This window comes from Phascolarctos cinereus, unplaced genomic scaffold (assembly GCF_003287225.1).
Source record: "Phascolarctos cinereus isolate Bilbo 61053 unplaced genomic scaffold, phaCin_HiC Scaffold_5;HRSCAF=322, whole genome shotgun sequence".
NCBI classification, from domain to species: Eukaryota; Metazoa; Chordata; class Mammalia; order Diprotodontia; family Phascolarctidae; genus Phascolarctos; species Phascolarctos cinereus.
This window is the reverse complement of record NW_027555958.1, coordinates 378,401,705-378,429,635: the sequence shown is the minus strand read 5'-3', so window position 1 is coordinate 378,429,635 and position 27,931 is coordinate 378,401,705. Positions and strand designations below refer to the sequence as shown.

Here is a 27,931-nt window from a genome sequence, read left to right as displayed (position 1 = left end):
CCTCAGATAAGAGCACCTCATCAGGTGCCAGCAAAGCTTGGTAACAAGCATCTGAATCCCTAGTGAATTCCGCCCAAGAGCTCTGCTGCCCCCATGTTTGGGAGCAATGGAAAGATTGCTGTATTTGTTAAAGTCTTGGTTCTGCTCTGTGTGAGCTTAAGACAGTTAATTCTTTGGGCCTCAGTTTTCTTGTATGTAAAAAGAGGGGGTTGGATGAGATGACCTCTAAGGTCCTTTCAGCTCTAAATCTGTGATCCTATAACTCTCAAGTCCCCATAAGACTTCATCATTTAAAGGAAAGATGTTGGCCTAGCTTCGTGACTCAGTTTACCAGAAACATAAAAGAAGGTTCCTAACAAAACTTCTAAGTAAGCTGGTTAAGCTCCTGTCCCAATTTGTGTTTTAGACCAGAGGTTTTAAACATGTAGCCCATAACATTCCCAATTACAGCCAAACTAGAATAAAATATAATTGAGAAATATTTAACAAAATAAATAAAAATACAACAAAACATACATAACATTATATTTTAAAATTAAGTCGACATGCAGCCCACAGGGATCCTTATATATGGTTTAGTGGTCCATATTTCTATTTGAGTTTAACACCACTGACCGAACTGGAGACAGGAGGATGGACCAGAGCACCTCTTGAGGTCATTTCTGGATCTGGGAGTCGAAAATTATGAAAGTCCCTTTAAAATAATAATTTTTAACACAATAATAACTAACATCTAAAGAATGCTTTATACTCATTTTCTCATTTGATCTGCAGGACAGCCATGTGAGAGAGGCAGGGTAAGTACTGTTATCTCCATTTTACAGATGAGGAAACTGAGATTCAGGAAGGTGAGATTATTTTCCAAAGGTCATACAGAAAGCCCCGGAGATCAACCCACATCTCCTAACTCTAATTCCAGTGCTCTTCCCAGACAGAGAAGGCTAAATGAAGGGTCCTCACCACCTAAGGCATCTAAGGAATATTTCTTCTTTTAAGTGTTGTATAAATACAGTAGAAGCAAGATCTAGCTACGGCTGGCACAGGGAAGGGCTCTGATTAGCCTTGGTGCATTGGGCAGAGGGCTTGATGGGAAGAGGGGGCGGGAAGGAGACAAGAACAGAACCGGGAGCCTAAGGATCTAGGTTAAAGTCTCTGCTCTGCTACGGTCTACCTATATGTCTCTAGACAAGTTACTTCACCTTTCAGGGCCTATTTCCTTATCTGCAAAATGAGCAGTTTGGAGTCAATGATGTCGCAGGTCCTTTCCCACTAGACGTCCTATGATTCATTTCCCTCCAAAGAATAATCCCAGGAGTGAGTAAGGAATTATAGAAAGGATGCTTAGAAAGGAAGGTGCCCTCCTGGCTCTAGAACTAGAGCAGGCTTGATGGTGGTGGGTCTTAGGTCTTAGATCAAGGGCATACCCTGCTGCATGGGAGAGGTGCAGTGAGATGTCCTTCATTCACCCTCCTCCAATCTAGCCCTTAGCCCTCAGCCCAGTGGAGATTCCAGCCTGGAACCTCACCAGCTGCCTGAAGAGGCAGCCCTCCACTGAAGGGAAAACAGAGTCCCAGGTGCAGGAGATGGGCCAGAGACAGCCAATGAAACCCAGCCTGCCTGCCCTGTCTCCTAAAGGAGCTGTCAAGTACTCCTTAGTCTGGGTCTCCAGAGAGTGGCCACAGAGGCACCCCCAGATTCACATCCACAAAGATGAGGGCGGCATCTTTGTGGCAAAGAAAGGAGGAGTATGAGAGGATAAGTGAGAAACCAAGTCATTCGATGGGGCCAGTGGCGGGGATGGAGGAGAGAACTGGACGCCCCAGGATCTCCTAGGCTTGAACACACATTTCTCAGGCAGCCCTGCTGGGAGGTTTTCCTCTCTGGCAGACAAGGAAAGAGCAAGGATTCTGAACAAGTGTCTGGGCTCCAAGGGAGAAAGCAGAGTCACACTTGTTAATAATACTTCTGGGGAATCTGGTTTGTATTGGGAAGCATGAGAAGCCAAAGGGAAAAGTGGGGGTGGCTGTGGAGTTGCCAGGAGGTAGAATGCCTTCACTGGGAGATGAAGAGGCCGTGAGAGGAACAGTTAAGACATTGCAGCTGGAGATCTATAAAAGAAGCCACACGGCCTAACAGTCTAAAGAAGGTAGATTTTGGATGCAGAGGACCTGGATACAAATCCTAAGTTTGCTTCTCCCTGTGTGATCTTAGATAAGTCACTTCCCCTCACTTTTGTTATCTGTAAAAAAAAAAAAACACACGCGACACACACACACACACACACACACACACACACACACACACACACACACATGGTGAGATCAGATAATCCTTAAGAGTTCTTATAGCCCTAGCAAAATGAAGTGACCACATTCTTTTTCTATTACTGACTTCTGTATCACTAACATGGAGATGTTATATATTATGATCTAAACAACAGATCCCGGCAGGGAAATCTTGGAGGGGGAAGGGCCCAGTAAATGAAATCAGCCACCCAAAGGTGCTTTGATCATGTCACACCCACTCCAAACATTTCTTTAGCTCCCCATTGCCCACAGCGCAAAGGTCACACTCCTAAACCTGATATACGAGTCTGTCAGGTTCATCTTGACTCCAACCTACTTTTTCAGACTTAATTTCCACTCCCCTCTCCCCAACATTTGCTCTCTACATCATTCTCCCAACTCCATGCTGACTTCCAAACCCCACATTGCTAGCCACTTTCTTCCCGCTCCTGCCTCACCATCCTCACACCTGATATGCCCTCCACCCTTCTTTCCATCCATTCAAATCCTACCCATCCTTGAAGCCTCAGCTCAACTCCCATGTGCTCCATTAAGACCTCCCTGATCATCCAAAATGACTTCTCTCCTCTCAGAATGAAAAAATAGATGAAATTGAGATGCAGTCTCCCTATATTACCCAGGCTTCAACAGCAGTGTCACTCCTAGGCCTGATCCCACCGCTGATTGGCGCAGAAGCTTTGACCTGCTCCATTTTTGACCTGGGCAAGTTCACTCCTCCTTAAGTAGCCTGATACCCCTGTCCATCCCCAGGGTTACAACATTAGTGCTATATTTAGTGTGGATAATAGATTGGCTTATCCTACTACAAATCAGAACTTGAAAGCTCAAGAGATCCACCTGTGACAGTCTACCAGCAGAGATTACTGGGATATGCCATTACACCAGGATCACATTTTCAGATGGCATGAAGCCAGGAGGGATAACTAACTCCCTGGATGACAAGATCAAGTTACAAAAGAATACTTGAAATGATAAACTAAATCTGATATTTTGACACTTAATAAATAATAATACTAACATTTATTTAGGGCCTACTATGTTCCAGACACTATCCTAAGTGCTTTACAATTATCTGATCCTTTTAACAACCCTCAGAGGTAGGTACCATTATTATCTCCACTTTACAGATAAGGAAACTGAGACAAACAAAGGTCAAGTAGACTGCCCAGGGTCACACAGCTAGTAAGTATCTGACTCAGTATTTTAACTCAGGTCTTCCTGACTCTAGGTCCAGCACTCTATCTACTGCACCACCTAGCTGCCCTGATGTATAAAAGGAAATTTTAATAGGAGAAAATCAATAAATAAGTATTTATTAAGGACCTATTACATGCCAAGCACTGTGCTAAGCACTGGGAATACAAGTACAAGTGAAAATGGGTCCCTACACACAAGGAGCTAACATTCTAAATGTAAAGTCCAATCGTGTTCCAAAAAATCAACAGTACGTGTTTATTTGAGAAAGACGAGAGCATTTTAGTAGCCTGCCCTGGGCCGATAAGGGGACACTGCCCCCAGAACAGCTAACGCAGACTGCATTAACAGAAGCACTGATTACAGGAAAGATAAACGTGAGAGTCCTGCCATTCCCCTGTCCTGGTATGACCACATCTGGTGCATTCCATACAATTCTCAATGCTACATTTGGGGTGAAATATTGACAAGTTAGAGAATGTCCGGAAAAGGGCAACCAGGATGTTGAGAGGATAGATTACATCATAGGAGAATTGATTGAAGGAAGTGGGGATAGAGAAGATAAGATGATAGCTGTCTTTATGTATTTAAAGGACTTTGAGTACTTAAAGTCATCTGTAAGAAGAATTGGATTTCTTAGATGGAAGAACAATGGGTAGAATTTGAAAGGAGGCATATTCAGCTCAACTTGGGGGAAACAACGAGAGCTGTCCAGCCACAAAGTGGGCTCCTTCAGGGGGTAGTAAGTTACTCATCATTTGTGTTGTTCTTGTTGGTTTTTTAGTCATGTCCTACTCTTGGAAACTCCATTTGCGGTTGTCTTGGCAAAGTCTTGGCAAAGACCGGAGTGGTTTGCCCTTTCCTTCTCCAGCTCATTTTACAGATGAAGAGACTGAGGCAAACAGGGTTAAGTGACTTGCCCAAGGTCACACACCTGGTAAGTATCTGAGGTCATATTTGAACTCAGGGTTTCCCAGGCCACTGTGCCACCTAGCTGCCCTTACCCATAACTGGGGCTCTTCAATGGAAGACTGGGTGACCATTTGTCAAGGACATTGTAGAGAGAAAAGTACTTAATAAAACTTAAAGTACTATATGAATATAGTATTGTTATCATCTTTATTATTATTCTTTCTCATTCTTATCTTTTTCAACAGAGTTCAGATAGGAATAATACTAGAATGAATTAATATAGATAACAATTATGTAGCATTTACTGTGTACCAGATACTAGGCTACGTGCTTTACAAATATTATCTCATTTGATCCTCACAACAACCCTGGTAAGCAGGTACAATTATTATGCCCATTTTACAGTTTGAGAAAACCGAGGCAAACAGAGGTTAAATCACTTGCCACAGCTAAAAGTGTCTGAGGCTGGATTTGAACTCAGGTTTTCCTGACTCCTGGCTCATCCTGTTCTTATCCTTTTATATTTAATACTTGGCACAGGTGAATAAAATGAGTGTTTTTTTGTCATTAAAATTTTGGGTTATCAGCTCATTTTTATTTTTTTATTTAAATATAAATTTATTTATTTGTAGTTTTCAATATTCATTTCTACAAGTTTTTGAGTTCCAAATTTTCACCCTCCCCCCACCCCAAGATGGCATATATTCTGAATATCCCTTCCCCTAGTGTGTCCTCTTTTCTTTCTCTCCCCTCTTCTCTTATCCCCTTCCCCTTCTATTTTCCTGTAGGGCAGGATAGACTTCTGTACCCCATTTCCTATATTTCTTATTTCCCAATAGCATGTGAAAACTTTTTTTTTTTAAACACACGTTTTTAAAACTTTAGGTTTCAAATTTTCTCTCTTCCTCCCTCCCCACCCTCATTGAAAAGGCAAACAACTCAATATAGGTTGTACATGTGCAGTTATGCAAAACACTTCCATAGCAGACATGTTGTGAAAAACTTACTCTATTTCCCTTAATCCTATCCTGCCCTCCCATTTATTCTGTTCTTTCTTTTGACCCTGTTCCTCCTCAGAAGTATTTACTTCTGATTACACCCTTTTCCAATCTGCCCTCCTCTCTATCATCCCCCTGCTCTCTTGTCCCCTTCTCCCCCTATTTTCTTGTAGGGTAAGACAAACTTCCATACCCAATTGAATGTATCAGCTCATTTTTATAGGCTCATTGGAAGCATCCTCAGGACAGCTCTGGTGACAGACAGGATGGTCAGTATACCTCATCCTGTTTCCACATGCTTTTGCTTCTGTCTCCTAGGTCTTCATAGTTTGAAACCATTTTATTCCCCATAACTTGGAAATTATGAGAATCTGGTGTAGTGACATCTGCTAAAAGTGTTGTCCTTAAATGTTTACAGATCAATGTCAGATCTAAGCAACTGCAGACAACAATTATGTCTATGATAAAGTTCCCAGTCCCAAACAGTTTATTTGTTGAATAGGCGAGAGCGTTTTGAAGTCTGTATTTATCATGCGGGGATTTGTCCTCCGTTAGTGTATGAAGTAGAGCAAGCTTCTGATGGATAATCCTGGCCACCAGGTTATGCCTTGGCAGGTATTTGGAAGGTGCTTAATTTATTTAGCTTGAAGTGATGTGTTGCTCAGGAGCTACCATCTCCTTGCATAATCTGCATCGATCAATATGTCAGGGCACCTTAGAGATAATCTGTCTGTAACATCTAGTGGCAATGACCTGGTTGTTGTTATTATTTCAGGTACAGGTTCGACTAAATGACCTCTGAGGGCCCTTCTCATTCCGAGATGCTGTATCTGTCCCCGATTCTGTGAGCTGGAGATGTTTATCTTGGATAAAAGGAGATTTCACTTCAGACTTGATAGCTGTCATCAAGTATCTGAAGGGCTGTCTTGTGGAAGAAGAATTAGGACGGATTCACTTGGCCCCAGAGAACTACAGTCAGTAAGTGGACATTTCAGAGAAATAGACTTTGCCTTAATGTAAGGAAAAACTCCTTGGCAAATACAGCTATCCAAAAAAATTAAATGGGTTCCCAAGGAGGGAGTGGGTTTCCCCTCGCTAGAGTGAAAGGCTGGGTATTCACTGGTCAGCTGTGTTAGGGAGGGGATTCTTGTTCCAGGGTGGACATGATGGCCTCATTCAGCTTGAATCACATGCCTCCTGAGGTCTCTTCCAACTCTGAAAGACTGTGAACTTCTTGGGCGTATACTGCCTCTACCCCTAATTCATCATATTTGGAATTATGGCCATCTTTTCGTGTATGTGCCTCTATAGACCTACAGAGTTTTAAAGTGGGAAGGGACCTTAGAGGTCATTAATCATGATCGCCCCCATCTTACAGTCGTTTCCCCAAGATTTGTTGTAGGGGACTTGAAGGAAGAGACTGTGTCTTGTTTATCTTTGTATTTTCCATAGGGCCTAGAACTGTGCTCTACAATTAGTCTATGTCCAGCAAATATTTACCGATTGGCCAAAGTGAGAGAGCGGAGGCATGAGAAGCCACAGTGATGGAGCCTTAAACAACACAATCTGGTTTCCTTAATTCTAGCTGCCCTGACAGATGTGAGGGCATAGGGAAAGCTGAGGCTGTAACTAGCAAGTTTGATCCTCAGGGTATCACCAAAGATATACTTTAATCAACATCTTAAGACAAATTTAATCGAGGGAGGAAACTCGAGGAGGGACCTTGGATGTGGGACACAAGGCAAAGTGAGAGAGACTCTGGGACATCAGAGTCAGGAAGACGGAAACCCAAATGCAGGGATACACGAGGCAGCTCCCAAGGGAAGGGAGCAGAGCAGGCCCCACAAGAGAGGAATTAACCTGGAATGGGGCTACCAGGATGGACAAGGAAGAAGCAGGACATTTGGTATTGCTGCCAATATTATCTAAATTTTGGCACCCTGAGGCAAAGTCTTGACTGCCCCACCCTAGTTCCTTGAAAAGGAAACAAGTCAGGTAGTAAAATAATTCAGGTCACTATGAATGCATATACAACTCTGTTGCTGGCAGTCAGGTAATATAGGGGAGGAGTAGGAAAGAGTAGGAGGAAGAAAGAAAACATTATTGACACATTCCATGATCATAAAGACAGAGGGAGGGAGTCGGCTTTAAGTATCCAACTTATAACTGAAGAGAGTAGAAACTCTGCTTCAGGGGTCTCTCCTCAGTAACTCTTGGACCTGAACTCTTAGGCCTGAAAGATGGGCCTTCAAGCATCATCCAGGCCAAGACATACCTTGGGAGCTATATCCACATAATGTAATTCAATAGATATCTATTAAGTATTTACTATGTGCACAATGTAAGCTCCTCGAGGTCAGACACCATGCCTGGCACATAGCAAGAGCCTCATAAATGTTGAACTGACTGAGCACACTGTGTCAAGGACAAGGAAAAGTAGGAAGTTTAGATAAAACACAGGCTCTGCCCTCGGGGAGCTTACAGTCTAGCAGGAAGATAAAACATGAACACAGGTAGATAGAACATTACATGTTAAGTGCAGTAGAGGATTACAAAACAAGGGTTAATGAAATAATCTTTCCCCCCCCAATGAGTGAAAACTATATGTTATTAGCATGTTTCCTAAACTGGGGCGGCTAGGTGGCACAGTAGATAGAGTACTGGGCTTGGAGTCAGGAAGAGCTGAGTTCAAATTTGGCCTCAGAAACTTATTGGCTGTGTGACCCTGGGCCAGTCACTTAACCCTGGTTGCTTCAGTTTCCTCATCCAGAGAAGGGGAGAAGGAAATGGCAGTATCTTTGCCAAGAAAACCCCAAATGGGGTCACAGAGAGTCTGACACAACTGAACAACAACAATAACCAAGTGGGTTTGGGGGGCACACCTTCCTGGAGGAAGGGCAGAGGACGTATCACCCGCAAACGGTCAGAATCTTACAGCTGGAGCCCACTTCATGCCTGAATCCCTTCTATAACATCCCTGACATGAAGTCTTCAAATTTCTGCTTGAATACTTAGAGTGACGAGGAGCTCAGCCTCTAACAAGGCAGTCCGTTTCATTGACAACAGCCCTAATTATCAGAACAAAGTTCTTCGTAACAGATTACAATGAAGAGAAATCTGCCTCATCGTAATATCCATTCATTGGTCTCTAGTTTTGCCCTCTGGAGCCAAGTAGAAAAAATCCAAACCAGCATCGCTGTGTTAGCCCTTTAGATGTCTGAAGGCATTGGTCCTGAAGCTAAGGTCTCAGAAAGGAGAGTAATCACACAATCCCAGCAGCTGGAGAGGCAGCAAAGGCTGCTTGGTACAATGCAAAAAACATTGACTTTGAAGTCAAAGGAGGAAGGTTCAAATTCTACTTTTGACAATATATGTGTGACCTTGGGAAAATCACAACCTCCCTGGACCTCAGTTTCCCCATCTTGTAAAATGCAGGAATTTGGACTAAATGGCCTCCAAGGTCTCCAAGGACCTGAGTTCAAATATGGCCTCAGACATCTGCTAGCTATATGACCATGGGCGAGTCACCTAATCCCTGCCTGCCTCAATAGTTTTAGATGTATAAAGCAATGATCCTATGTACAGCCTCCATGTGGTGGGGCCCTTCTCCTTCAACCCTACTTCTAACAGTGCTTAGCAAAGTCCGAGATATATAGACAATTACCAGAAATACATAATTACCAAGCCATTTATGAATAAATAAGTGGCCAAAGGATATGAACAATTTTCTAAAGAATTATAAAATGTTAACAGTCCTTTTTTTTTTCTTTGTGAGGCGATCAGGGTTAAGTGACTTGCCCAGGGCCACAAAGCTAGTAAGTGACAAGTGTCTGAGGTCGGATTTGAACTTAGGTCCTCCTGACTCCAAGGCCGGAGCTCTATCCACTGCGCCACCTAGCTGCCCCAAAATGTCAACAGTCATATGAGAGAATTTGCCAAATCACTAATAATAAAAGAAATGCAAATCAAAACAAAGAAGTTTCATCTCTCGCCCAGCAATTTGATAAAGATTATAAAAGATACAAATAATGAATATTGGAAGGGTTATAGGAAGGCAGCACATTAATGCTGGGTTGGTCGAACTGTGGATTGGTGCCATCATTCTGGGAAGCAATTTAGAATTATGCAAAGAAAGTAACTAAAATGTCCATACTATTTTGAATCAGAGATTCCATTGCTACTGTATATATCTCAAGGAAATCAATGCAAAAAGGCTTCATTAAACCAAAACATTCATTGCTGTTGTTTGTTCACGTTCAACTCTTCATGACTCCATTTGGGGTTTTCTTGGCAGAGATACTGGAGCGGTTTGCCATTTCCTTCTCCAGCTCATTTTACAGATGATGAAACTGAGGCAAACAGAGTTAAGTGACTTACTCAAGGTCACACAGCTAGAAAGTGTCTGAGGCCCATTTGAATATCGAGGTCCGGTGCTCTATCCACTGTGCCACCCAGCTGCCTTCCAAAAAAAAACCCACAGCAAATAAGCAAAGTCTGATAAAACAAATAAAAATGATATGGAGTATGATACCTAAAATATTCATAGCAGTACATTTGGTAGTAGGAAAGAACTGGAAACAAAGTAGATGTACATCAGTCAGGGAATGGCTACACAAATCTGTGGTACGTGAATGTAAAGGAATATTACAATGCTGTAAGAAAATGACAAACATGATAACATAGAGAAGTGTGGGAAGAATTATATAAAGTGAAATAACCAAAGAAAGGAAAACAATACATGCAATGAGGGGCAGCTAGATGGCGCAATGGATGGAGCACCAGCCCTGGAGTCAGGAGGACCTGAATTCAAATCTGGCCTCAGACACTTACTAGCTGTGTGACCCTGGGCAAGTCACTTAACCCCAAATGCCTTAAAAAAAAAAAAGAAAGAAAGAAGAAAAAGAAACAATACATATAATGACTACAATGATATAAATGGGAAGAACAACAAAACAATTGAACCTGAATGCTGCAAAATTCTATTGATCAATTGACCTCCAAGAAGAGGTATAAGAAGGCACTTCCTCCTGCCCACAGGCCCCCCACACCCTTGTTGGCAGAGGTAACAGACTATGGTATGGAAGGTTGTATACAATGTCACACTTTTTGGATATGTTGCTTAGTTTTGCTGAACTGGTTTTTTTTTCTTTTTTTTGAATTTTTGTTAAAAAGGCTGTCATGGGAATGGGGTTAGAGAATAGGGTGGGCTATACTGGAAAATGTAGGCAATGTGAAAACAAATTCTATTAATAAATTTTATTTTAAAAAGCAAGATATCCACAAAATTTTATTAAAAAAAACCTATGCTCACCCTCCCTCATTGACCTCTGAAAACCCAGAAAATATCAACCCAGGAAAAACCTTGAGCCAGCAAAAAGACAGGGCACAGTAGTCTTGTACCCCAAGAAGCTTGGCAGATTAATGGGAAAGGCCTCTCTCGCTCTGGGGGAGAGGGAGCAGTACAGGACTGGAGGCATCCCAGCAAACCAGCAGCAAGTCCCACCTCAGCATACCAGGAGGAGATCCTGAGACCCAGGGTGGTGGAGCAGACAAGTGCCAACACCAGGACCCCCTGACTTACCCCCCAAAAATGGGGACTGGCAGACACCAGCTTGGAAAACCACAGGCAACATCATTTTCCAGCAGCGGAATCACCCAGTACTTCAATACAACTCTGGGAAGCACAACTCCAGAAGGCAAAGCTCCAGGCTGACAGATATCCACTAGCATTGAAACATTCTTGGCCCAGGCCAGCAGGAGACAAACATTCAAGTGCAAGGCCAGGGTGAGCAGGAAAAGAAACTTGGGTAAATGCCCCCTTCGCTCCAGCAGGAGAACTCAACATTTTTTTTTAAAGTCAGGAAATAGGTAAACACCATAAACAAAAAGCAGAAAAGGAAAATGACCCTAGATTCTTATTTTTGGGAAAGGGAAGGTCAAAGCACAAATTCGTAAGAGGACAACATTGCTAACACACCCACATGCCTGGAGTGGAGAGGGAGAGTGTCTCATTCATGGAACATCCAAGAAGCCAGTATCACTGGAACAATCATTCCATGTTCTGTGTCTCAAAAGGATGTAAGCTTGGGGAAGGATTTGTCTTTGAATCCCTATCACCTAGCATAGCGACCTGTATACAGCTGGTGCTTAACAAATGCTTTTCTTAATCGAATCCTGTTTCCCCCCCACTTCAAGTCTTCCTATAGTGATCCCTCCTTCTGAATTCCTATATCTATAATATGTGCTGCTTTGTATTATTATTTATTTTTTCACGTGTACTAATATTTTTTCCTGCTTAACCAAAAGTTCACTAAGGCAAGAACTGTGTCTAACACAGTGCAGGCCACAGAGTACACACTTTGGTTACCCATTTGGGCAGATAAGTCAGGTTCTCCCTGGGTCTGGCTGAAACCAATTCAACAATTTTTTCAAAAAATTTTTATTCTGAACTTCACAAATCAAAAAAAAAAATTCAATAAACAAAGAGAAAAAGAGAATTACATGTGAAACCACAAATCTCTATCACATATAGCTTGCTTTTAAATGTATATAATAAATTCAACATGTTACTTTCAAAGCTGTCCTGCTTGTCTGTGTCTCCTTCTGAACTTCCTTCTGCGCATTTTTAAAAGGCTTCAATGAGCCTCTTTTCTTTCCTTCTTTCTTTTTTCTGCTATCACTATCTCTAGCTCCCCTCTTCCCTCCAAATGAAAAAAAGAAAAAGAAAAACACAATAAAAAATATAAGCAAAGTCTAGCAAAACAAATCCACACATCTGTCACATCCAAAAACAGTCATCTCACTCTGCACCATCTGTTAGGAGGTACGTAGCATTCTGCATCACTGATCCTCGGAAATCCTCCGGTTCGTCGCTGTGTGAATGGGAATTCTTACATCTTATAAAGATGTTTTTCTTTACATTGCTGTTGTTAGTGTAAAAATTGTGCTCCTAATCCTGTTCACTTTACTCTGCATCGGGTCATAAAAGTTTTCCCAGGTTTCTCTGTTGCTAGGCTCCTTGTCATTTCTTATAGCCCAACAGTATTTATTACTTTCACGTACCATAATTTATTCACTCATTCCCCAATAGCTGAGCACCCGCTTTGTTTCCAATTCTTTGCTACAACAAAAAGAGCTATTATGGATATTTATAAACACATGGGTCCTTTTCCTCTTTCTTTGATCTCTTTGGAGATCTAATAGTAGGTCTAATAGTGGCATTGCTTGATAAAAAGAGAATACATGGTTTAGTAATATTTGGGGCATAGTTCCAAATCGCTTTCCAGAATGGCCAATCCTCAGCTCGATCACAATGCATCTGCTTTCCTGAAGCCCCTCCAACACTTGTCTTTTTTTTTTCTTTTTTTGCCATCTTTGCCAATCTAATAATGAGTGTGAGGTAAACATTCTGAGTTGCTTTAATTTGCATTTCTTTAATAGCCAGTGAAGTTGAGCATTTTTTCACATGGCTACTGATAGCTTCGATATCTTCCTTTGAAAAGTGCCTGTTCGAGGGCAGCTAGGTGGTGCAGTGGATAGAGCACCAGCCCTGAAGTCAGGAGGACCTGAGTTCAAATCCAGCCTCAGCCCAAACACTTGATACTTATTAGCTGTGTGACCCTGGGCAAGTCATTTAACCCCGACTGCCTTAAAAGAAAATTGCCTGTTCATATCCTTTGGTCATTTGTCTATAATCAGTGTATGGCTGTCACTTACATATTTCCATCAGTTCCTTACATATCTTAGATATGAGACCTTTATCAGAGAAACTTGTTAGGAAGATTTTGTCCCAGTTAACTGCTTCCCTCCTAATTTTAACTACATGTATTTTATTGAAAAAAAACTTTTTCAATTTTATATAATCAAAATCATCCATTTTCTGTGATCCTCACTGTCCTTTGTCTGGTCATAAACTCTTCACCTTATCTACAATGCCAAAAGGCATTTTCTTTCTTGCTCCTCTAATTTGTTTATGATATGACCTTTTATATCTAGTTCATATATCCACTTGGAGCTGACTGTAGCATACGTTAGAAGTTTTTCACCCAGATCTAATTTTTGCCAGACTGCTTTGGGTTTTCCCAGAAGTTTTAATCTAATGGAGTATCTTTACCATTGAGGCACCTGGTAGTGCAACAGATAAGAGTGTTGGGCCTGGAATCAGGAAGACTTGAGTTCAAATCTGGCCTGAGATATTTACTAGCTGTGTGACCCAGGCAAGTCAATTAACCTCTGTCTGCCTCCATTTCCTTAAACTGTAAAATGGGAATAATAATTAAACCTGACTCCCAGGATTGTTGTGAGGATCAAAAGAAAATACCATCATAAAAGGTACTTAGTACATAGTAGGCACCATAGTATTAACACATTACCTGGCCTACAGTAGGCACTATATAGAAGCTTATTCCCTTCTTACTAAGCTGGGTCTTGAAGAAAGGACTAGGTACCCTGCTCTTTCCTAGAGGAGTGGATATGTCATGCCCATTCTGGGACACACCCTACAGGTACTGCTGCTAGGGGTCGAAGGGAAGGTAATGGGGTGGGAAACACTAAGGGAAAGAATTTGAGAGATGCAGAGAGGAAAGGACACCCAGATGAGAAGACTAGGATAAGAGACTTGTAGCTATTCTTCAGAGACAGAAAAAACACTGAGCTGGATTACTTCTTCTGCTCTGGAAGCAGGGCAGGGATCCGGAAGCTGGGTGAGACTTGCTGGGGTTGGAGGAGGTACCCAGGGCCAAATTGGCATGACAGACATGGCACCTGGCAAAGAGCCTCTCCTTCCAGCTTTGGGAGGGCCAGCAAACTTGGACCTCTAGCAATCAGGGGTGTGGATCTATGGGGAGGGGCCCTGCCACCCATCTCCTCTATCTCTGTTTAGTGTAAAGAATTAGGGGAGGGCAGGGCACTCCCTGGGTACAGAACGGACCAACTCCCCAGATAAAGACCTGGCTTGGGTAAAAGTGGAAGGATGCAGGTTAGACTAAGGAACTAATTTTGTGCCTCTCAGGAGTGGTAGGTATTAGATCAGGTGAGGGATAGGGCAGGTGTGATCTCCTTTTGCTGGTGATCCTAAGGCACAGGAAAGAATGTCATTATGGCTGGGTCGTGTTAAGAACGGTTCTGCCCACCTAGGCTCAGAGGGAGCCATTCAACACATCAGTCAACTAAGAATGAGCAAGGAAGGCTGGAGGTTTATCGAGTGCGCTTTTGGTGCCCTCTTGTGGCATAGGTTTGTAAATACAGTGTTGAATGGCACTTCACGCTTAATCCCTTCAACTAAAATGCTGGGTAGGATTTAAAGCCAGAAGGGAAAATGCAAATGAAGAAATCTGAGCCCAAAGAGGCTAAGCCAACCAAGGTTACAAGAGTAACAAAGAGTAAAGCTGGGGGATTCCAACCCAAGTCCTTTACATTAAATCCCCTGCTTGTCCTTCCGGACTCTCACCAGATAGTCACAGAATGCCGGGGCTCACAGCGACCTTAAAGTTCATCTGGTCACATGCCTTCGTTTTACAGAAGATGGAGCTGAGGAAACAGAGGTAAAACTACTTGCCCAAGATCACCCAGGTAGGGAGTGGCAGAACTGAGACTCAGAGCTCCAGTATTCTAGAGAGATTGCATTCCAGGCATGGGGACAGCCTGTGGAAAGGCAGGAACGTCAAGTACAGGCAGAGGCAGGCTGGAGCCAACTCAAAACGGCTCTCGAGACCATTATGACATTTTCATCGTGAGCAATCACACGTTGGAAACTAGCAAATCTACAGATCAGGGCTTGATGAATTGCTTTGTTGATTGTCCAGACTTCAAAAAAGTAATGGAGAAAAATTTAATAATCCAGATTAAACTTTAAAGATTGTTCTGTGTACTTTTTTTTTTGTGGAGAGCCAATTGTTAAACATTTACCAGCACACCTTTGTGTACAGGAACCAGCTAGAACGTCAGTTTGGTTGGAACATTGAGTGCATAGGAAGTAATATGTGATAACCCTGCAAAGGTAAACTGGAGTCAGGTTGGGAAATGCCAGGCTGAGTTTATACCCTAGAGGCAGTAGGGAACCACTGTAACTTCTTGAGCAAGGCAGCAACGGTTTGTCCTGTGCTTTTTGGAATGTCAGTATGGCAGCTGTGTGGAAGGTGGATTGGAGAGGGAAGAAAATAGAGGCAGGGAGACCAAGATGAGCACACTGCCTGGCACGTTGTAGGTGCTTAACAAATGTTTATGTAGGCTATGCGACAGTCCAAGCAAAAAGTGGTGACGCTCCACTTTGTTTCATCATGTTTGATAATGTTTCATCATCAAAACTATCACTGGTCCCTCATTGCCCACAGGGTGAAATTCAGATTCCTCAGACTAACAGTCAAGGTTCTCCACTGTTTAACTCTAACCTTACCTTCCTTTCTTAGCTCTCACTGGCCCCTAGATATGCACCTCGTGTATCAGCTAAGCTGGTCTACATTACTGTTGCCCAGACGTGCCATGGAGCCACCCAACTCCACATCTTGGTTCACACCCCTCCTATTGACTGAAAAGTTCCTCCCCCTTGAATTCATTCAACTAATATTATTAGTAAGCACCTACTGTGTGCTAGGCACTGTGGGAGATACTAGGGATACAGACAGAACCAGAACAGCTCTGCCCTTAAGGAGCTCACACTCCATTGAGGAAATACAATACAGGACACCCAATCAGTCAACCAACCTGAACAAAGTAAGACAAATGAACTTCGAGATGGGGAAGAGCACCAATGACTACGGGGATCAGAGATGAGAGACCCCACCCTCCTTGTTCTGCCCTCTCCCACTACCACACATTTGAACAAGACCCGAAAATGCCTCCCCAGGCATCTCCCCTTGTCCAAATCCCTGCCATCATCATTCTAGACCCAGCAGAGGAGATACCTCCTCTAGAATGTCTTCCTCACTCCCTCCCAAGCCCCTGCCCCTTCTTGCCCCTCCTGTTGTCTCTCATATTTTCCTAGAGCACTTTGGTCCTTTCTTTGGCTCCCAAAATGCTCTACTTCATATTATGCTTATCTGTGTACATGTCATATTCCCCAAGTAGAATGCAAGTTTCTCCAGGGCAGGGAGTATGTCTTTTTTTTTCCAACTTTGTAGAAAGCTGTAGCTATGCTTCCAAAGAAACCAGAGCTTCTAAGAGATAAAGGTAAAGAGGAAGTGCATGCCAGGTAAGGGGACCACATGCAAAAGCATGGAGGTGAGAAATAGGAATGTACAGGGAAAGCTAGAAGGATGACTTCCCCCCAAACCTTATTAATCTTTGTGGTCCAGCTCAAAAACTTCCCCTGACCTCCTATAGCATTTATTGTCCAAACTTCTCAGAATCACAGAATCTCAGAGCTAGAATGGATCTTAGGGATTATCTAATAAACCCTCCCATTTTACAGATCAGGAAACTAAGGCCTGGGGAAGCCAGCTCTCTGCCCTACCACATAGCTTCATTAAGCACATATTTATCATTACTTATTTTTCCATAGGTCATATTTCTAAGTCCAAAGATAGATTGTGATTCCATGAGGTCACAGATAATATCAACCTCCCCTAGATGAACAAATGCCACTTTCCTGAGCAGGGCAGAGACAATGCCATCCCTTCTAGGCATGGTCATCCCAGCAGCCAGTCAGTGCTGTGTTGCCTACAGGCTAAGCTGTACCCTTGGGATCTGAGCCAGGATGCAGCCTGGATCACAGTAGGAAAAGCAGAGAAAGTTGATTTGGTTCCAGAACTGATTAGGGATGGGGAGGGTTTGAAGGAGGGGATGGAGAGGAAAGAGTACATGATAAAGCAGTTAAAAAGCTGTGGAAGAGATGGGCAGAGATTCAAGAGTGAAGTCAAGTAAGGTGGCTAAGACTTTCTTTAAATATCAGTGTGGGAGAGGCAGTCACCAATCAGGACAATGAGACCCCGGGACAAAAGTTCCTCCAGGTCAGCAAGATGGTTGGTAATAGAGTCATTGGAGTTTATTTCACAGGGTGGTGACTTTCCCAACTGTACTTTAGGAAAAAACCCCTGGCATGGATAAATTGAAATTAGAAAGGCTTGAGGTAGAGAAATAAATAGATGGCTATTGAGATAGTCCAGGTGAGAAGAGATAAGGGCCTGAAGCAGGCTTGTAGTTATATGAGAAGAGAGAGGAAGATGTAGGTGAGAGATAGAGATTGCAATGGATTACAAATCCTAACAAAGGACTGAATACAGGGGAGAGGGGGAAGAGATAAAGGGGAAAGGAGGAGGAGGAGGAGGAGAGAGAAAGAGACAGAGAGAAATCTACGAGAGTTGGGGGTTTGAGAGGAAAGGTCGTTTAGACATGTTGAGTTTGAGGTGCTTGTGGGACATCCTGCACCACAGGTACTTATTTAGATGGAACTAGAACTCAGAAGAGAGACTACAGCTGGATAAATGTATCTTGGAATCATCTGCATAATAATGCACAGGGTAGTCTGCCCCACCCACCCAAAATAATGTAACCAGAAAGTTCTGATACAGAGACTGAATCAATCAATCAATCAATCAAAAGTAAACTAGATGTAAGTGTGAATAAATCCTCAAGTCATTTTGAAAGGATCCTGAGGTTTAGGGTGATTGGATTAAAACAGGTGCCACCACACAGGAAATATCTTGTGACTCTGGGCAGGGGCGAGGAACCTCTGCCTGAAGGCCACATGTGGCCTTCTAGGTCCTTGGGCGGCCTTTTGACTGAGTCCAAGTTTTACAGAACACATCCTTTTATTAAGGACATTTGTTCTGTGAAGTTTGGATTCAGTCAAAGGGCCACACTTGAGGACCTAGAGGGAGGCCACAGGTTCCCCACCCCTGCTCTGGGCCATCTCCAGCTGTTCTGATCTATATCTGGCCATTGGACCCAGATGGCTCGGAGCATAAAGTGAGGCTGGTGACTTTGCACAGCGCTGCCTCACTTAAATCCAATTCACCTGCAAGTCATGGCATCATCTTCCTGATGTCATGGTCCTCTTTGAGAGCAACAGACAAGCCACAAGCGCAATCTTGTGACTAACTGAAAGAATTAAACACGTCTTTGGGTCTACAGATCACATGAGGAGTCAATTTGGAAGCAAATATTCCAGTCTAGGTGAAGGACTCCTGAGGGAACTGCCAAGGGGGAGGGGAGAGAACATTTTCTGTCTTTCTCTCCCTTGTCCTCGTCTCCCCATTGACCAGATAATAACACCTTGAATTTCAGAATCGCAGCTCTGCAGTTCCCATCAGCATCGGTAGCATCATCCGCCAGTGCTGCTAATTGTGTCTTTGGAACAGTAGTGACAGCAGCAGCATGAATGGACTGCCAGGCGAGAGAGAAACCTCGGACGGACTAGACGCACCGAAGAAAGGCAGCTTCAGGACCTGGTCCTCACGTCCAGAGCCGAGCAGAGCAACACCCATAAGGATTCTGTGAAAGGAGAGCTCTGGGTTCACCCTTTGGTCACATGTGCTCTCTAAATTTGAGCCTACCCATCCCCTACCCCCCCATCCTGTGGATGGGAGAGGAGAATGCACCCCCAGCTCGGAGGATGACTTTGCGATACTGATCCTGGGCCACTGCCAGTGTCTTGACCTTTGTCCTGCCACTGGACTTTGGATGACTCAGCTCCACTCATATCCAATTCATTCACAAATCAAGGGTCCTTCTCATGATGACATTGGTCCTCTTCGAGAATGAACAATAGGAAAAACAGGTATGTGTGTGTATGTTTATATGCATATGTGTATGTTTGTGGTTATTAACACATATATACATACATGTGCAACGCTCAATTGAATGATACATTTATACGTGTACATAATGTATAGATTATATTGAATATATGGTCATGCATTTTACCTAGATTGTATATGTGTGTATATATATATATATATATATATATATATACATATGGTATATGTGTATACATACACATATATATATATTTTTTAATTTAATTTTATTTTTTTACATGGTACCTTCTCCAATCCCAAGGAACTTCTAGGGCTTTACTCTGGGGCCATTTCTCAGGTCCTAGAGAGGAAACAAGGCCCACCCTTGCCCCTAGAATAGCCTGACTAAACCCTCTAGTAGAACCAAAGCCTTTTGCCCTCACCCAGAACCCCTAACTCAGAGCCTCACCGTAGAAAGGAGCCAGGTGGTCACAGAAATCGGGCTGGGCATTTGGCCCTTCTCCCACTGGCCCCACCAAACCACCCAATCACTCTCCCAAGCCAAACCTTTAACTCCAGTCCTATTCTTTTTCCTCCTTTGCACTGAGTTCCATTCCAGCCACCTGTTTATTTCTTTCCTTTGTACCTTTGGCCTGGTCTTGTACCTGGGGCACCTTCCTCTTCCTACCTTTCAAAGCTGCCTTCCTCCTTCAGGGATACGACCTGATTAGTATAAATCATTTTCCTTCCAAATACTCCAGGGTTGGTCACTGACACGTTGGCAGCCTGGCTGTGGGCATCCTGCTCATTCCCATTCCCCAGCACCTTTGTGCTCGAGACAACTTGGCCCCTCCTTTATTTCTGCACTTCAGGAAACACGAAAGGCATGGAATAGTAAAATGAGTAAGTAAACCACTCTACTTACTTGATGAAGTACACAGCTCCTTCCTGGGTGAAGCCCATCTCCCAGCCTTTGGGCAAATCTGAAAAGATCCATCCACACAGTCAGAATCATACATCATCATCATCATCATCCTCACTGAACATTAACACTTAAAGGTTTGCAAACCACCTTGTTGCAAAGCACTTTATAAATATTATCTCACTTAATCCTCTCAACAACTCTAGGAGATAGGTGCTATTATTACCCCCATTTTATAGTTGAGGAAACTAAGGCAGAGGTTAACAACAACAATAATAATAATAATAGCTAACATGTATATAGAGCTTACTATGTGCCAGGCATACTATGTGCTAAGGTACTTAACAATTACTATCTCACTTGATCTTCACAGCAACCCTGGGAAGTAAGTGCTGTTACTATCTCTATTTTACAGATGAGGAAACTGAGGCAAACAAGATTAAGTGACTTGCCCAGGGTCACAAAGCTAGTATCTGAGGTTAGATTTGAACTCAGGTCTTCTTGACTCCAAGCTCTATCCACTGAGCCACTCTAGCTGCCCCCAATAGAAAGTAAGTCCCTTGAAGGCAAGGACTGTTTTATTTTTTTTTGTCTTTGTATCCCCATCCCCTAGCATAACCCCTGGCACATAACAGACACTTAGTAAATGTTTGCTGATTGACTAATTGATCCAAGGATTATTCATGGATGCAGATCAAAACCCCTTCCCTGTTCTTCAAAGGCACATAGAATCAAAGGACCACAGATTTGGAGCTGGCAGGGACCGCAGAGGCTGACCAGCCCAACTTCCTTAATTTATGGAGGACGAGCCCAGGTTGGCACAGGTTACACAAGTATTGAGTGGCAGAGGTGGGTTTTGAACCCAGGTCCTCACCCTCCTAAACCATTACCCTTTCTTTGTTATGCTAAAAGAATGTATCTCCTATCGGAGAACCCCTCTGCCATTGGGCCTCTCTAAGCTCAGCTAGGCTAAGTTCCCCAAACAAAGACATGCCTGTTGGTGTCTTTTGGACCCACGAATCTGTTGCACCCACGCTCAAAGCCTTTACAATTTAGTTCGAGAGTTGCCAGAACTTATGCTCTGCTAGCCTTTAAAAACCCAGAGTCACCTCCATGCTAGAATGAAGCAACAGAGCCTAAGAAGTCTCATGGAAGCCTTGCACATAGTAGGTGCTTAATAAATATTTGGTGTGGGGGCAGCTAGGTGGCGCAGCAGATAAAGTACCGGCCTTGGAGTCAGGAGGACCCAAGTTCAAATGTGGCCTTAGACACATACTAGCTACCTGTGTGACTCTGGGCAAGTCACTTAAACCCCATTGCCTCCAAACTTTAAAAAAAAAAGGGCGGGGCATAAGGAACAAAAGGTAAAGTCTTCTGGGGCAGCTAGGTGGAGCAGTGGATAGAGCACAGGCCCTAAAGTCAGGAGGACCTGAATTCAAATCTGGCCTCAGACCAAGCACTTGACACTTACTAGCTGTGTGACCCTGGGCAAGTCACTTAACCCCAATTGCCAATCAATCGATCAATCAATCAATAATTGGTGAATTGATTTACCCACTGACACATCCTCCCAGTCAGGCATGTCCTTTCCCCTTTGCTCCAATGAACATTTATTCCACAGGACTTGGGTTGGCATCCTGCCCCAATTAGAGGGAATCCCATGAGTCAGAAACACAGTTCTGTGTCCCTGGGCTTGTCAAAGTGATTTCCTTCTCCTTCCATTTCCCATTCCTAGGACAGACCTCTGCCCTCCCCTCCACAGAACCCACTCTGCCTCAGCATCACCAACTATTCAACAGCTGACATTCAATACAGGGACCCTTTGTTCTTCTATGTCCTGAGATATCATTGAGGCAGCTCCTCTCCCCTCTTCCTGCATGAAGGAATCCCCTTTCTAAACTTGAGAGGGAATTCACTTACTGGCTCCCTGGGGCCACAAAGAGTAGATTGGATGAGCTGGTCTTGTTAATTCTTTTTTTTTTTCTGTGATTAAGTGATCGGGATTAAGTGACATGCCCAGGGTCACACAGCTAATAAGTGCCAAGTGTCTGAGGCGATATTTGAACTCAGGTCCTCCTGACTTTAAGACTGGAGCTCTATCCACTGCACCACCTAGCTGTACCTGGTCTTGTTAATTTTAAAATCCAGTCTAGGACAAATAATGGGAAAGGCCTCTGACCCTTAAACAGCCATACCACTGCATCTATGCTCAGGATGCAAAGAAATCAGGCAAATGAGAATATACTTCAGATATGGGTTGGTTTGGCAGGCAGGCAGCAGGCATTAAGTGCCCACTATGTACTAGGCACTATGCTAAGCACTGAGGATACAAAGAAAGGCAAAAGACAGTCCCTGCCCTCAGGGAGCTCACAGAGACAACATGGCAGACCATTACATGTACAAGTACTCTCATAATGAGCTCTATTTTGAACAAGTTGAGTTTGAAATGTCCCAATGATCACCTCCCAACTAATTCTTCAATCCCTATGGGTCTCCCATACCTGGTTTTTTATCTTATAAGTACCCAAGGTTTATGGCATCAAACATTTGTATTCTAGTCAGAAATAAAAGGAAAGAGAAGGAAATAGATAATCTTAATGCATCAGCAAAATTGCTTATCTTCATAGAAATTTTTCTAAAATATCAAAAACCCTTTTCAATTTCACCTGCTTTCCTTGTTGTCCCAAGGAAGAGTTATGAGCAGAGTTCACTCCTTGGCTTCACATCCCTTAAGCTTTCTCTAATAGGTTTGTACATGTTGAATTTGCATTTGTTTGTATGTTTATCTCACATCTTTTTTTATCTTTATGCAATGAGAAGCCACAGCTTATCAGCTACACTGATTACACAAACCCAAACTGGGGAGGGACAGTCAACCGTGTTTGATGAAAGAATAATGATCCAAAAAAAAGAATAATGATCCAAAATAATAGGCCAAACCCAATACAATGAAATTTAGTTGGGATAAATATAAAGTCCCACCCTAAGATTTAAAAAGTCAACTTCAGAAATACAAGCTGGAGAGATAGGGCTAGACAACAATTTTTCAAATTGCTCTCCATCTGGGGATTTCAGGAGAGCACCAGTTCAGTAGAGTAAACAGGGAAGCAAGCAAGGGCAGCCAAAAAAGTTAATACAATAATAAAGTTTGCTGAGAAGCATAGTGTCTGCTTCTATTACATTTTGCATTATATTCAGTCCTGGGCATTACAAAGAAACACACTGACAAGCTAGAAAGCATTCAGGATGAGGAAAGGACTGAAGAAAAATCAATCCATCAAATTGAGGGAATGCCCATCAATTGGGGAATGGCTGAACAAGTTGTGGTATGTGAATGGAATGGAATACTCTTGTGCTGTAAGAAATGATGAGCAAGTGGACTTCAGAAAAACCTGGAAAGACTTGTATGGACTGAAGGTGAATGAAGTGAGCAGAACCAGGAGAACGCTGTACACAGTAACTGCCATGTTGTACAATGACTAATATTGACAGACTTAGCTCTTCTCAGCAATGCAAGGATCTAAGACATCTCCAAAAGTCTCATGATGGAAAATGCTATCCACATCCAGAGAAAGAACTATGGAGTCTGAATGCAGATCGAAGCATACTATTTGCTCTTTTTTTTTCTTCTGTTTTGTTTCGTTTCTTCTTTCTTGTGGTCCCTCTTATTGGTTCTAATTCTTCTTTACAACATGACTAATATGAAAATATGTTTAATAGGAATGTATATGTAAAGCCTAAATCAGATTGCAAGCTGTCTGGGGGAGGGAGGGGGAGAAAATGAAAAACTCAAAAGCTTATGGAAGTGATTGTTGAAAACTAAAACTAAATTAATTAATTAAAATTTAAAAAACAAAAAAAAGGAAAATCAATCCACCAATTATTAAATACTACAGTGTTCTAGGCATTGTATGATCATGTGAGAGCTGGTAGAAGGAAATGGGGATTGTTTAGCCTGGAAAAGAGAAGACTTATATTGTTCGATCGTATCCAACTCTTCATGACCCCATTCAGGGTTTTCTTGGCAAAGATACTAGAGTGGTTGCCATTTCCTTCCCCAGTTCATTTTACAGATGAGGAAACTGGTTCAGGGTCACATAGCTAGTAAGTGTCAGAGACAGGATTTGAACCCAAGTCTTTCCTGACTCCAAAGTCCTCCCCTCTTTTCACTACAGTCTATTGAAATCTCTGTGACTGAAGGATATTGCTGTGTCCCAGGATGGATGACATGGAAGATCCTCCAGAGATAAAAGCAGTCACAGGCAAAGTCAGAGAGTTTCTGCAGTCTTCTTATAGGCTATTGTCATTGCTGAGGCTAAGAGACAAACAGTAAAGCAGTAGGGACAGACTTGTTCTTTACCTGGGCTGGAGACTTGTCCGCTCTGGATAGGAGATTCTGTGCCTGGATGCACCCAGCTAGTTGATTCTTTCTCATCACTGCAAGAACCCCAAAAGAAATATCAGACTCCAAAGATGGCGACCTTCCCATAAACCAATGCTTCCTCGCACTCTGCTCCTTTCTGCCCCCTAACCCTCTGGTCATGTCAACATTATGACCGTTCAGATCCAAATACATATGGAAATACAAACTCCTCTATCTGGCGTTTAAAACCCTTCACAACCTGAGTCTGACCTATCCGGCCAGACTTATTCTACATATACCACTCCTCTGCCTGCATTCTCCCCCCCATCCAGACGTCTGCCCCTCACGGGACAGTCCACCTCTTGTCTCCATGCCCAGAATGCCCTCCTTCCTCCCCTCTATGCCTTAGAATCTTTAGTATCTTTCAAAGGTCCAGCTCAGGCACCACTTTATCCATGAGGCCTGTACATGAGACCCTCCTGCCTGCTAGCACCTTTCTCTGTGCGTCTTGCATTTGCGACATGTATATGTATATGGATAGATTGCTTATATTTCATGTATATCTATCTATATATCTATATATAGAGATACACACACACACACACATATGGGCAGACACACAAAACAAATGAGTATACACAAGATACAGATATAGACATCTCTATGTCTATATATATAGACATATCTACACACATAGACAGATATCTTGCATATACACATGTGTATACATTTCTCCCCACATATATGTGTGGGGTAACCTATGTCTCTATCTTGCATATATTCATATGTGCACATGTCTCCCTAGATAGAATGTAAACTCCTTGAGGGCAGAGGCTGTTTTTTTTTTTTATCCCCAGTATCTGGCATATAAGCGCTTAAATTCAAGTGTCATCAGGCATTTCCTGATCTCCCCAGATGCTAGTGCTTCCCCTCCCCCATTCCCTGAAATTAACCTGTGTATGTGTGTATGTAAAGTAGTGTATATGGTATATTGTATAATACATATATTATATATATTATATTATATGTGTGCACATATATACTTATACGGGGGCAGCTAGGTGGTGCAGTGGATAGAGCATTGGCCCTGGAGTCAGGAAGACCTGAGTTCAAATCTGGCATCAGACACTGATACTTACTAGCTGTGTGACCCTGGGCAAGTCAGTTAACCCCACTGCCTAGCAAAAAACAAAAAACACAAACAAACATATATATTTATATGTTTAGATTAGATAGAGTGGTTATCTATTAGGGCTCTATCAGTGGAGAGAGCTGGAACTGGATTGTATGTATAATATCATAAAATATATATGTGTATATATAAAATAATGTGTATATAATATGATATAATATATATAACATAGTATATGTGTGCATACATTATATACACAGAGTATATGTTTCTATTGAGGGAGTTAAGCACACAGTAAGATAGAGCTCTGGGCCTAGATTGTACATGTAATATATAGTATATATTTATATTGAATATATAGTATAGGCAGCATTACATATATGTACATATATATTATAACTAAATGTAGTATATATATTTTATGTGTATATATGTATATTGAGAGTTAGGTCATGCAATGGATAAAGCTCTGGGCCTGGATTGTATATATAAAATATATAGAATATACTTATATTTAATCTATATATGTGCAGGATTGTACATGTATGTATGTATATATTACCTTCTAGGTCCTTGGGTATGGCCTTCTGACTGAGTCCAAGTTTTACAGAACAAATCCTTTTATTAAGGGGATTAGCTCTGTAAAGTTTGGATTCAGTCAAAGGGCTGCTCTTGAGGACCCAAAGGGCCACATATGGCCTCGAGGACTCAGGTTCCTCACCCCTAAATACACACAAAGTATATACTTTTATGTGTAGATATGTATATTGAGGCAGTGAGGTCATGCAGTGGATAGAGCTCTGGGCATGGATTGTATATATAACAAATATAGTATATATTTATATTTAATATATATGTATATATAGTATCCCCCTCCTAGATCACTGCCTTGTCATGGTAGAGGGGCTTCCGTAGCTCAATGGAACTATGAACTACACCATGCAGGGTTACCCAACAGAGACAGGTCATAGTAGAGAGTTCTAACAGGTTTTCTACTGGAGAAGGAAATAGCAACCACTCTAGTATCTTTGCCAAGAAAACCCATGGGCAGCTGGCTTGGTGTACTATGGTCTATGAGGTCATGATGATTCATCCATGACTCGACAACAACAAAATAGACAGTATTGTATATGATGTATGTATATAATATATATAAATATAGTGTTTACTTGTATGTGCATATGTTTATACCAAGGCAGTTGGATCACAGTAGACCGAGCTCTGGGCCAGGAGTTAGGACGACCTGAATTCAAATCTGACCTCAGAAACTTGCTAGCTACGTACCCCTGCGCAAATAATTTAAACCTCGCTGCCTCAGTTTCCCCGTCTGTACAAATGAGATTAATAATAGTACCAAACTCCCAGCCTTATTGTGATGATCAATAAAATACTTTGCAAACCTTAAAGTGCTACATAAATGCTAACTATTATTATGTTTTTCTCCCCAGACAGAATGTTAGTTACTGGAGGTGAAGAACTGTTGTTTCATTTTTAACACTATATCCTTAGTACCTAGTAAAGGGCCTGGCATATATCAATCGAGTGTTTAAAAATTACTAGTTGGTTAATTGATTGACTAATGGAACCAAACCTCAGTCTTTTGAATGGATTAAGAGACAGCCAGCCATCTTGATGATTTTTCTCAGAGACTGTGACATCAAGATTGGGAAGCGACACCCTCTGACTTGCTAAAGCTGCCTCCTTGACAATGATCTAGATTTCAACCACTTCAAAAATCTCAGTCCATTTTCCGCTCTCCAATCCAGGTGAGTGGAAAAATACCCAGATCTTTGGGTTTAAGGAAGGGCTGTTGAGAGGTAATCTAGTCCACCTTCCTGCCTCAGAACCAACTTTGGCCCCACCCTCCCTTCCATGGGAAACTCATCTATGGTTAAATACCTTCTACATAAGGAAATTTCCCAGCAGATTTGAAGTTGTTTTTAGAAGAGAGGATAGCAAGTGGCCTTCCCTCAGCTTCCTGGGCTACTGAAAAGCTGGCTGGTTGGTCTCCCTGCCTCTAGCCTCTCTACACTCCAAACCATCCTCCACTCACCTGTCAAATTGCCTTCCCCCACTCAGTCAATTCCAGTGGCTCAGTGGCTCACTTATTACCTTCAGGATCAAACATAGAATAATTCTTCTTCTCCTCCTCCTCCTCCTCCTTTTTCACAATTGGGGTTAAGTGACTTGCCCAGGGTCTCACAGCTAGTGTCTGAGGCAGGATTTGAACTTAGGTCCTCCTGATTCCTTCCTGATTCCTAAAGGGCCAGTGTTCTATCCACTGCATCACCTTAAAGCCCTTCACAACCTTTTCAGTCTTCTTACTAACTTACTCCCCTTCATATACTTTCCAATACAGTGACTCTGGCCTCTTCTCAGTTCCTCATACAAGATTCTACCTCACCATCTCTTAGCATTTTCACTGACTTTC

The 27,931-nt window shown here is 42.5% G+C and overlaps 1 protein-coding gene across 9 annotated transcripts in view; it reads right to left on the bottom strand.

Moving 5' to 3' along the window:
• PLEKHA6 (pleckstrin homology domain containing A6) overlaps nt 1-24,442 on the bottom strand; it is a 208,985-nt gene extending 184,543 nt beyond the window's left edge. For 8 of the 9 annotated variants that reach the window (XR_013487324.1, XM_021002956.2, XM_078156392.1 and 5 more), the window contains exons 1-2: nt 24,366-24,439; nt 20,009-20,066 (exon numbers count right to left, since the gene is read on the bottom strand). Coding sequence is in view for 8 of the 9 variants with exons in the window: in XM_021002956.2 (XP_020858615.2) it covers nt 20,009-20,046 (38 nt within the window). In the remaining variant the exon portion in view is untranslated. Of the gene's footprint in view, nt 1-20,008; nt 20,067-24,365 lie in introns of all 9 variants that reach the window. The other variant, XM_078156402.1, reaches the window with a different exon arrangement.
• Nucleotides 24,443-27,931: the final 3,489 nt, after the last annotated feature.